This window comes from Schistocerca americana, chromosome 7, assembly GCF_021461395.2.
Source record: "Schistocerca americana isolate TAMUIC-IGC-003095 chromosome 7, iqSchAmer2.1, whole genome shotgun sequence".
Taxonomy (NCBI): Eukaryota; Metazoa; Arthropoda; class Insecta; order Orthoptera; family Acrididae; genus Schistocerca; species Schistocerca americana.
Window position 1 is genome coordinate 80,567,514 of NC_060125.1, and position 13,001 is coordinate 80,580,514.

General features: G+C 38.1%; 1 protein-coding gene across 1 annotated transcript in view; it reads right to left on the reverse strand.

Moving 5' to 3' along the window:
* Window positions 1-13,001, reverse strand: part of LOC124622729 (semaphorin-2A-like) — a 906,824-nt gene that overhangs the window by 132,199 nt on the left and 761,624 nt on the right. The window contains exon 4 of the mRNA XM_047148520.1: window positions 7,180-7,242. Within this exon, the coding sequence (XP_047004476.1) occupies window positions 7,180-7,242 (63 nt within the window). The remainder of the gene's footprint in view (window positions 1-7,179; window positions 7,243-13,001) is intronic.

The following is a 13,001-nucleotide window of genomic DNA, read 5'->3' on the forward strand; positions in this document are numbered from 1 at the left end:
AATCACCTGTGAAGCACGTATTTTAGACAGTAATATTTACACAATCTTGCACTGTACAAAAGTATACTTTGTAATAAACTAAGGATACTTTAGCGAAATCCTATCTAACTTCACTTTTGTGGGTTTAACTTTAACTTTTACTACTCCTTTTACATGAGGCAAAAATAATTTTAAAGCACTTGAATGGAAGAATTGTTCATTTCAAACAGGATGCTCGGTTTTAGCAGCACATAGGTGAGGACCCTGAATAGGTTCGTGATCAGGATAGAACATATGGTTCTGGACACAAATTTGCTTTTGTGATTATTATTCAAACCACACACAAATGAAGTGGTCCATTCCCATATACATTACTGAATGTATGAAGTTAGTGAAGCAGTGGCGAAGATTGGTGGCAAGCGACATGACGACTGACCGTACTCACAACTCTAGATGTTCGAATGCTCTATAAAATCTCTTCTTGACGTCGGATTTTCACCATATTCGAGTCATTCCTTTTTCCCAAGAATACCCAAATGATAGCTAGTTCCAGATCAGAGACGAATCCACCTATTTCTAATCGATATAAGTGTTGCAAGCTATCCCTATTTTATTTTGAAGAGTGCAATAGTTATTTCCTATTAAATCTCAATTCCCTGGTAAATCTGTTTAACATTCAAACTACCCAGTAGTCCAGTGTTTCGTTCCTTTCGTATTTTGCTTATAATCAACCACAGTAGATTTTTAAATGAAGGATAAAAAGAGAAATCCCGTTGAACAAATATTATAGCATTATCCTGGTTTCGATACCGACTAAGGGTGTCGTCATCAGAATAAGTTGTAGTTACACAGATTTACATATCATGTGATGATAATAAAACCATATGAGCTGAAATGCTCAAGTCAAATAAAGTCTTCGTTCAAAGCCAGAATTAAAACCACAACCATTATAAGCCACTGGCACTGACATTAGACTGAAAGGTGTCAGTCATAGCGGCTTACCACGTTTGCCGTTTTAATTCTGGCTTTACAAGATAACTTTAACTTATTTGACTTGAACACTTTAACTCATATGGTTTTACAGGCAACGGGAATATGTTGAAATGTTTCCTATTAATATTATTCCCTGAAAATGTAACAAAAATTAGTTTGTTTGCGACTGACATGTGAGGCAGTTTAATGTCATATTCAGACATACTAAGCTCGTCTTTGTGGTATTGTGTCGTACATATGTGCGCTAGTAGGGAGCTGAAAATAATTTTTTTTAGTGGCCGACTTGAGACCGAAGTAAGCTGCCGTCTCTAAAATGCAGGTTCGTCGTGAATTTCCTCAGAGTCTCTTTGACGCCATATTGACGTAGAATTTCTGAAACTGTTTCTTTCTATTACTAATAAGTTTCAAGAATAATGTTCAAGATTGAGTCGCATCTAATATTCTCCGTTAGTGGGCACCCTTTTATAATTTCTCTGTACTATATGGGATAGCTATTACAGCAGAAATAAAATATTCAACATACTCTCACATCCATCTCCACAGTAACACAGAGATAAAATTTAACCTTCTTCGTTTCTCTTAGCGCTGTCACTTGGCAATGTCTTTGATTTCTACACTCGACACACAGTTCCACACACAAATGTACAAAGAAAATGTGATATTACATTGTGTAACTATTATTTATTCTGATGAAGATACCCTTAGTTGCTTTGGAAACGAGATCGTTGCAATAAAATTTGTGCAACACGTTCGTATCATTAAAATTTAAATCTGCTTGCTGGTCATCAGCTATGTCCAAGACTGGAACCACAGTTTGTAGGCTTCCGTGTCTCTATCTATAAAAATAGAATCCTTGTTGTCTGTCTGTCTGTCCGACTGTAAAGAACGCCTTTTCTGAAGAATAGGTGAACCTACCAAGTTAAAATTTATATCTGATATGAAGGTCTGTGGTCCCTTAGAGATGTTACAATTTTAAACTTCTAAGTAACTTCAGTCGGAAGATACGGCGATTTATGCAACATATTTTGATACTCGAAAACTCACACATCATAATCCATAGGTTGGTTCTCTTTGACCTAGAAATGATGAAATTTGGCAAGAAGTAAGGTTTCAAAGTAAAAATTAAAGAAAAAATTCGAAAACTGTTGATTTGTAATTATATCACAGGAGAAAAATTCCTTTTTTATCCGTCATTCTGTTGGTCTTTTAAGACCTGTTTTTCTCTGGAGCAGGTCAGAGTACATAGTTCAAATTTACATCACATACTGAAGTCCATGATCTCTTGGCGGTATAAAAAATTTAAGCTTCTAAGTCATTGCAATCAAAAGATTCGGTCATTTATGTCACATATTTTGATGTTCGCAAACTCACACCTCAAAACCCTTAGCATGCTTCCCCACTGACCTAGAATCATGAAATCCGGCAGAAAAAAAGGTTTCAAAGTAGAAGTCAGACAAAGGCTGAAACTTTTTAAACTATAATTACATTGTTATTTGTTGTTTTGGTCTTCAGACCAAGAACTGGATTGACGCATCTCTCCATGCTACTCTATCCCACGGAAGCCTCTTCATCTCCGAGTAATTACTGCAATCTGCATCCTTCTGAATCTCCGTAATGCATTCATCTCTTGGTCTCCCTCTACGATTTTTACCCTCCACGCTTGTCTCCATTACTAAATTGATGATTCCTTGATGCCTCACAACGTGTCCTAACAACTGATCCTTTGTTTTAGTCATGTTGTGCCACAAATTCTTCTTCTCCCGAATTCAATCCAGTACCTCCTCATTAGCTGTATGATCTACCTATATAATCTTCAGCATTCTTCTGTAGTACCACATTTCGAAAGCTTCTATTCTCTTCTTGTCTAAACTATTTATCATCCATGTTTCACTTCCATACATGGCTACACTCCATTCAAACACTTTCAGTGTAACTTTCCTGTCACTTAAATCTATACCCGATGTTAACAATTTTTTCTTCTTCAAAAACGCTTTTCTTGCCATCACCAGTCTACATTTTATATCCTCTCTGCTTCGTCCACCGTCAGTTACCTTGCTGCCGAAATAGCAAAACCCATCTACTACTTTAAGTGTCTGATTTCCTAAGCTAATTCCTTCAGCGTCACCTGATTTAATTCGACTACATTCCATTATCCTCGTTTTGCTTTTGTTGATGTTCATCTTATATCGTCCTTTCAGGACACTGTCCATTCCGTTGTACTACTCTTCCAAGTCCTTTGCTGTCTCTGATAGAATTACAATGTCATCAGCAAACCTCAGAGCTTTTATTTCTTCTCACTGGATTTTAATTCATACTCAATTTTTTTTCTGTTTCCTTTACTGCTTGCTCAATATACACATTGAACAACATCGGGGATAGGCTATAAACCTGTCTCATTCTCTTCTCAACCACTGCTTCCCTTTCGTGCCCATCGACTCATATAACTGCCATCTGGTTTCTGTACAAATTGTAAGTAGCCTTTCGCTCTCTGTATTTTATCCCTGCCACCTTCAGAATTTGAAAGAGAGTATTCCAGTCAACGTTGTCAAAAGCTTTCTCTAAGTCTAAATCTTCTAAATCTCTTACTTACTGTTATATAATCTATCTGAAACCTATCTTCCACTTATACAACCTTCTTTCACGATTCTTAAACGAAGCCTTAGCTATAATTAAATTATGCTGTGTTCAAAATTCTATTAAATTTCCGTCTCCCTTAACTACCTGAATAATTTCCTTTATCTCATCATACATCGCTTCAATCTCTTCATCATCTGCGGAGTTAGTGGTGTACAAACGTGTACTACTGTGGCAGGCGTGGGCTCCGTTTCTCTCTCGGCTACGATAATGCGTTCACTATGCTGTTCATAGTAGTTTATACGCGGTGCCACGTTTTTATTCATTACCAAACCTAGTCCTGAATTACGGCGATTTCATTTTATATTTATAACACTATGTTCATCTGACCAGAGGTTGGGTTCCTCCTGCCACCGAAATTCACTAATTGCGACTATATCCAATTTTAAGATATCCATTTCCCTTTTTAAACTTTCTATCCTACTTGCCCGCTTAAGGGATCTGACATTCCATGCTCCAGTCCGCAGAACGCCAGTTTTGTTTCTCCTGATAACGACGTCTACCTGAGTAGTCTCTGCCCGGAGATCCGAATGGGGACTGCTTCACTTCCTGGTTATTTTACCGAAGAGGATGCCAACATCATTTAATAATACAGTAAAGCTGCATGTCCTAATACAGTAACGCTGCCTGTCCTCGAGAAAAATTGCGGCTGTAGTTTCCCCTTGCTTTCAGCCGTTCGCAGTACCAGCACATCAATGCTGTTTACGTTTATGTTACAAGGACGGTTAAGTCAATCATCTAGACTGTTGCCCCTGCAACTACTGGAGAGGCTGCTGCCCCTCTTCTGGAACCACATGTTTGTCTGGATTCTCAACTGATACCACTCCGTTGTGGTTGCACCAACAGTACGGCTATGTGCATCTCTGAGGCACGGAAGCCTCCCCACCACAGGGAAGGGCCATGCCATGATTCATGGGGAGGGGGAGAGGGACGTAATTAAATAACATAAAAAGTAATTGTATCATATAAAGTATGTTTTGCTATTTGAACGTTCGTTGTATTTTCCATCCATAAATAGTGTAGTAACTGAACATTACTGCACGTAGACATAAAATGTAAGTTATAGTCATGTTTTAGTAAGTAAATAGGAAATGTTTCAGTAAGTCTTCTCTTTCCACATTCATAAACTGAATTTCTCGGCTCACTTTTTTTTATATGTCCAAGTTAGCCTGACGAAATACTGCACGGATTTTGATACGGCGTGGAATTACAATGCACTATGTCACGCCACTATCGCTTGAAATGGAATTCCAGTGACCAGTATCTAGTCAGTATCGATATCAATAACAGGCAAAAACCGTTAGACTCTCGATGAATGATCAGTATATACACAGGATGATTATAATTAAAGCTAAACTTTCAAACCACTGTAGAAATACCATCACTGGTCAGAATGATGTCAAATTGCAACAGAACATTATCGGAGAAGAGGGGAAACGTATGGCAGAAGAAAAATATATAGTTACAAAACGTAGCTATAAATGGCTCTATAATTTAATAGTGATGGAGTACAAATGACAAATCAATCACACAACAATGCCTAAGGTGTACGTCTGACGTTAAACAAACTGTACTACTCAGTGTGCATGGGCGTACAGGTGTGATACTGTTAGTTACGTAAGCCCTTCCTCCACGGCAAGGTCATATCACATCTGATAGGAAAAATCGGTCTTTAATTGTACTGAGGCCAAAAAACATATAAAAAGCATCATTAAGATCGGTTCTTAATTGTGTTGAGACCAAAACGGCATAAAAATCATCAATCACATCAATTTTTAATTGGCCTGAGGCCAAAAACCGCATAAAAATCATCAATCAAAATCAAATCGGATTTTTAATTTCCGTGTCACTGGCGCAAAACATGTTCAGTATGCTGTCTACCGTTTTCTGCGACAAGTTGAAAACGAGAAACAGCATGTTCCACAACTGATCGAAGAGTATCCGGGGTCACGTTCAGAATGTGTTGCGCAATGTGTACCTTCAATGCAGCTAAGTTTGCAATCGGAATGCTGAACACAACATTTTTCAGATAGCCCACAGCCAGAAGTCACACGGATTAAGATCAGGTGATCGGGACGGCCAGGCTATAGAGGAATGGCCCCTGATAATTCTAGCATTTCCGAAATGGCGCTTCAGTAGCTGGTTAACTGGATTTGCAATATGCGGAGGTGCGCCATCTTGCACAAAAATGATTCCATCCACACATTCACGCTGTTGGAGAGCTGGAATGACGTGGTTGAGCAAAAGACACTCATAGCGCTTACAAGTGACGGTACAGGTAACATGACCGGAAGCACCTGTCTCTTAGAAAAAATATGGCCCTATGATGAGTGATGCAGTAAACCCGCACCACACAGTTAGCTTTTCAGGATGAAGTGGTACTGGATGATTTGCGTGTGGATTTTCCGTTGCCCATATTCGACAATCCTGTGTATTCACACATCGTGTCAGATGGAAGTGGGCTTCATCGGACCACAAAATTTTCCACGGCCTATCATCGTCCACTTCCATGCGCGCAAGAAATTCTAAAGCAAAAGGCTGTCTTACTGTCAGGTCAACAGGAAGCAATCGTGCACATGGGTAATTTTGAATCGATAGCAAATAAGGATGTTTCGTAGGATTTTACGCACCGCGCTCACGGGTATGTCCAATGTTCGGGCATTGCACACCACCACTCGCCTCCTTCTGCATTGCTGTTGCCACTGCTTCCACTGACGTCGAATCAATTCGTTTCCTCCCTCTACCAGTTTTCACATCAAAAGAACCCGTCTTTTCGAATTTCCGAATCATTTTCACCAGACCCACGGCAGTCATCGGACCAATGCCTTTTTTTAAACCCTGCAGTGTTCGGAAATTCTGCAGAGCGACGTGTGCACAGTCGTCAGTCTTGTAATACAGGTTTATAGTAGAGCGCGATCCTGCATTGGGACAGTCATCGCGAACGTCGCAGACGCGAAAGAAGGAAAAGCCGTGTACCTGGCGTGTTTATACCAACTTGAATGGGTCGTGCGCATCACAGGTGTTTTCCTTTTCGTATTCTGACACATACAGCGGCATCTCTTACTCAATTGTCACACTATTTTTTTCTTCTGCCATACGTTTTCCCACTTCTCTGACAATATTCCGTTGCAATCTGAGGTGATTGTAACCAGTGATGTTATTTATACAGCGTTTTGAAAGTTTAATTATAATCACTGCATATATGAATGATACTTTCCCGCCCGTAAATGGAACTGTTTACGATTAGAAATAACTGTTACTATCCTGTCGTAAGTATGGTATTGCATCTCTCTATGCGAATGAGTCCTTTCCATAAAGTTTGATTCCATCTTTAAATCAAATTTGTCTTCTCTGTGGAGTGCGATAGAATGACAATAAATCAAATGACTTTGAACATGAACTATCGGTGGCACATAGGACCTGACGCAATACACATACAATACTAAATGTAGGAGGCTCTTGATGTGTTCCAGCTCTATTCATCTACTGAAGATGGATTCTCTAGACACTAGGACGAAGGGATAAAATTGTAATGCATATTTGTTACTGAACGTCACCCAGTGATTCGCTTACCTCTGACTTCCCTTTCGATACACAATTGCCGACATGCGTGGGATCCAAACGAAGAGAATCTCTCTGGAAAACGAAAGAAAGGAAAAGAATTAGATTCCATCATAAACATCGACTGCGCATAGAAAATATTACAGTCAAACAACAACAGTATATCTTGCATGACGAAACGAGATGCCTCATTTCAATCTGGCGGGCACTCAGCAGTTTAAGGTGTCTTCGTTAAAGGTTTCTTAACATTTTTACGCTCCCTTGAGAAACTATTGCGACGAAATAAGACTTAAATTTACTCCAATACTAAAGTAAAGTAATTTTCCAGTTACAATGAATAGTAATGATTTAGTAAGTAATACAAAACATGCGATGGTTTTGAAGAAATAAAAATCTTGTTAATGTAACAACAATATTTGACTGAAAATGACCGTTCCATAAATCCAGCAGTCATATTTTGAGATCCCTGCCACTCACAAACTCCTAAAAATGAAACACAAAATTAGTCCCAATAATCGTGTTTGCACGAATGGCGTTTGGCTTTAATTGCTTCTAAGGTGCTGCATGTGACAAGAGTCCATCTTTTGTACAGTCAATATTTTAAGGAAAATTCGGCTTTCTCCTCCTCATCACAAATACTCCTGTTTTCTTCATCACGAAAGATATTCAGGTCCATATTGGTCGTATTATGGGATACATATTGAAACTTCTGACGAGTTAAACTTGGGCGGACATTTTCAATGGCTGCTTCTTTTTAACAGTAATCCACAGTTTACGTCGTTTAATCTTGATGACTTCATCTTTTCCATGTTTCGATATCTCTGTGTCTCCTCTTTTCACTTCGCTCGTTTTTTATTAAAAAATACTTCTCTCACCAGAGTCCATCTGATGTGCGTAAACGATCTCGTAGACTTTTTCCTTCCACAACTCAAAGATTAGAATTTATATTCGCTTCGGTAATATAAGTAGATATTGTCGTAACCCCATGGGGCCAAAGCAGACTAGAAGATGGCTTGTTTGATTCAGAGTCAGAAGTATACTGATATGTGCAGACCTGATTCAATTATGACGTAATAAAGTAATGTTTGAAAACGAGAAAGACATTATAAGTCGTCGGATGAGTTTATGAAGTCGTGAAATAAGATGACAAGCATCGTATTACATTGCTAACAGATATCGCTCCTTTTAATTGAAAGCAAATTTCAAGAAATCTATAAGAAAACGGAAGTTACACAGCAATTGCCGAATTTTGTGTTATTATTTTACGAACGTGTAAAAATGAAATTAATGACACTTACTCCACAAATGTTACTGGTTACGAAATATGCGTAAAGTAAGTCTAAAACCATGGATGTACTAAAAAGTAGGGAGATGGCGCCATAGACGTACATTGTACGTTGTTTTGAAACCAGATTGGGCCGTCATCTTAAATAGGCCAAAACATTAGCAGACTACTGTTTGCGATTGCTTCTTGTTCATCTAAAATACTAAAAATTACAGTGGTCACATGATTAACATAGTGTCAGGAAGGCAATTTAGAACGTTATTCTGTTTTTAATGCGTAATTGTTCTAGTGGTATGACACACTTGGCCTCGTTAATGTACTTGTTTCTTGTTCACATATTTCGAATACCAAGAAGAGTAGGAAGTGATGCGAAAAGCATGCTTTCGTAATCCAGTTAATTTCACTTTTATTGTATTTGTATTAATAGCAAATGAATCTGAAACTCCGAAAACAATGCTTTTTTGCTTACTTGGTACTGCTTCTTGTTCGTTGCATTTTCAACTTTAAACAAGGGTTGTAATGTTCGTGTTGGGAAAACACATACCTACGTTTCCTTTGCTAGCCAATAAACCTGTGCGATGGGGAAAGTAGCAAGTCATGCTATTGTATCTTGTGCATGTCAACAAAGTAAACGGCTATCGAACGTCAAAGAAACAGAACTGCATGGAGGTATATCTCTTGGCAGAATGGAGTTATTTTATTAGATTTTCAGTGAATTGGTTTTACTGTAGTTTACGTATCTTCTCACGTTGAAATCTTCCCTATGATACGTCATTCAGTATGTGACCAATAATGAAAATTTATAGAGTAAAGAAAAGATAAAATTTTTTAACTTATTTCAGCGTTGTGAAATACTGTAAATGTGATTAAGGAAATGTCTCAATCGCTTAGAACCCATAACATGTATATTTTGCATTAACACGTATGCAAGACTTTTTTTTAGTAATGATAGCTTTACTTGTGTAACACATAGGCCTACCATTCCGACACTAGCCTATTTCTTTCTTTTCCCGAAATATTTCTCGCCAGTAAATCGACAGTTTTTCTGGAATTACCAAATGTATCACACGTGGAATGTACGTCGATTTAGATCATCCGTTTATTTTACTACTGAATTTCACTTTGAGGCTTTCAAAGAATATATGTCTATACCTCGCTTTATGATATACCAACAGTAAGTTAGTTCTTAGTTTCATGTTCTATGGATCATTTGCATGACAAATCATAATGATGTGAAACGACTAATTTTATACGAACACTAACTTTTTTTGTAAATACCTTTCCATGCTAATCACTTACTAGTGTTTTCTATTTTTTAATTTAAGACGGACAGATGTTAATTCATAATTCCTATACATCACCATTTGCACATTGTAATAATAGATAGTCTTCTGCGCAATAGGAGTAACTGTCAAAGATAAACAATTTCTGTTTAGTTTCAAATTTTACTTTGCTGTCTATCAGGTATGTTATGTCACTGGGCAACTGATCAAAATTTCTGGTTGCAGAATTGTGATCCCGTGTTTGTACTACAGGCAACCGTACTCTGGCGTAATGAATGTAGTTTTTTTCTTCTGGTATTGTAATTATGTACATAACTGTTCCTGTTGAAGTGCGGTGCATTATTGACAAAAGCTTCATGAGGGAATAACTACACTTTGAAACGGACAGATTGTTACTCACAGGGCGAACAGCAGGCAAGCACGACGAAAAGAGTGTTGACGTAAGTTTCCAGTTTTCAGTCAAAGCCTTCTTCAGAAAGGAAGCAAAGCACATACGCACATTCTTACAATCATGCATGCAAAACTCCCTCACACATGACCGCTGTCTCCGCTTGTTCTAGCCAGAAACTTATTGAAAGAGGGAGGAAATGTGAACAATGAATAGTTGTGTGGCTCTGATGGAGATTTTGCGACTTGTAAGGCAATGAAAAACAAAGGAAAGAAGTGAATGAAGGAAGGCAAATTGAAAGTCAAATGAAAGAAATAAAGCAACTACAATAAAAGTAAACAGCGCAACCATAATTCACGTATACAAAAGAAAATGTTGCTTGAAGGGCTGTACTTACGAATGAAATGTGATTCATTTAAACTTTAGATTACGATCTGGTAGATTAGTACACTCGTACAAAGTGTAAGCTGGCGTTTTTGATAAAATAACTACGTATTCACACAATAAAAGCACCCAGCACTATGGAAACTGGAGACGGCCACGCCAGAGTGATGTCACGGGAAGTATAATCAAGGTGAACCATGGAGGTATGAATACAGTGAACCTAATGTTTTGGGCGGATATCTCTTCAAATTTCTGACGTATTGACAACTCCATGCTTTTTTTTTTACCTCCATGCATAAAACACACTTTTCCTTATGTCAACTATGTGAACGGTATGATGCAGTGTTTAGGCTTGACACAGATGACGTAGCGCTAAGGTCGCTGGCGTCATTTTAGTGTATTTTCAGGTTCGTTGTCTTACTCACTTCGTCATCTCATACGACTTTCCCCTTTATGCTCTACTCTACGATTCGGTTTACTTAAGTATTTCTAACTGTCCTTGTCTCATGTTCTTTCTACAAATCGATCGATGCTGGTCTCTCTATTTGTGAATCGTCCGATACCAGTTTTGGTCGAACTTGTGCGGTTCGCGATTTTTACTGGGGCGCTTGGTTTTATTACTCTCTGTTTATCCTCCTAATATTTAAGGGAACATTACGAATACCGTTTGTACTAGCATATTTGCACTCAGATAGATACCTATCCTGATATTTATTACTATTTATTTAAATAATGATTGATAAAATTATATATCTTGTTAATTAGGTACGATCTGGTGAAACAGATGACTGCATGAATACAAAATTTTGACGACAGTATCTAAAAATACAGAAATCTTATTTTGTTTGTGTGAATATTCAAACATTTATCTTGGAGTAAGATCTTGCTCACAGCCACTACGACGTGAGAGTTGGTCGAGGTTGGTTATCTGTTGTTGAAGAAGTTAGACATATTTAACTCATACTCTTCAGAATTGTTATAGCCGAAAATGTTTAAGAACGAAGACTGTTATTTCTGAAAGTTTTCGTTTTCATATATTACTTAATTTTACAAGTTATCAAATGAAGGTAAACGGAATAAACTTACAAAACTAAAACTTTGAATAAGTAGAAAACTCGTACCTGAAAGGAATCTTAGAATAGACTCTTGATGTCGTAATAAGACGACTAACAAAGTATTTCATTCTCCTTTCGCTGCAGCCAAAATATCTCATTGCTAAAAAAATGTGGTTTTCACTCAAAGTGGAAGGCTGAAAGCGCGCTTATGAAATACCGTCTCGGTTATGTGACTGGATTCGTGATTTCCTGTCAGAGAGGTCGCAGTTCGTAGCAACTGACGGAAAGTCATCGAGTAAAACAGATGTGATTTCTGGCGTTCCCCAAGGAAGTATTGTAGCCCCTTTGCTGTTCCTTATCTATATAAACGATTTAGGAGACAATCTGAGCAGCTGTCTTAGGCTGTTTGCAGATGATGCTGTCGTTTATCGATTAGTAAAGTCATCAGAAAATCAAAACAAATCGCTGAACGATTTAGAAAAGATATCTGTATGGTGCAAAAATTGGCAGTTGACGCTAATTAACGCAAAAGTGTAAGGTCATCTACATAAGTGCTAAAAGGCATCCGCTAAAATCGGTTACACGATAAATCTAAAGGTCTTTAAGTTCAACTAAATACCTAAGAATTACAATTACGAACAGCTTAAATTAGAAGAAACACATAGAAAATGTTGTGGGGAAGGCTAACCAAAAACTGCGTTTTATTGGTAGGACACTTAGAAAATGTGACAGATCTACTAAAGAGACTGCCTACACTACGCTTGTTCGTTAAAATACTGCTGCGCGGCGTGGGACAGTTACCAGGTAGGATTGACGGAGTACACCAAGAAAGTTCAAAGGAGGACAACACGTTTTGTATTATTGCGAAATAGGGGAGAGAGTGTCACTGAAGTGACACAGGATTTGGCGTGTTAACCGTTAAGAGAAAGGTGTTTTTCGTTGCGGCAGAATCGTTTCACGAAATTTCAATCACCAATTATCTCCGTCGAATTCTAAAATATTTTGTAGACACCAACCGCCTCAGGGAGAAAAAATCATCGTAATAAAATAAGGGAAATCAGACCTCGGACGGGAAGATATAGGTGTTCGTTTTTTCCGCGCGCTATACGAGATTAGAATAACAGAGAATTATTGTGAAGCTGTTTCGATGACCTCTCTGCCAGGCATTTGAATGTGATTGGCAGTGTACCCTTATAGATGTAGATGTAAATTTAAATGTAGAAGCTTGCGGTGTATGATGGCATTAGAAACTGATGCCTCATTTACGAAGCAATCACGTTCACTGTTGGGCAGTCAACTCAAATAGTGATCGGAGCAATGGCTCAAGGTCGATGTTTTATCTTTAAACATCACCCAAAAACCTATATCCTTCAGTAACTCGGAAATCAAACTACTTTTTTCCATGGTCTTTTTATAGCACTGGACATCTGCTCCACTTA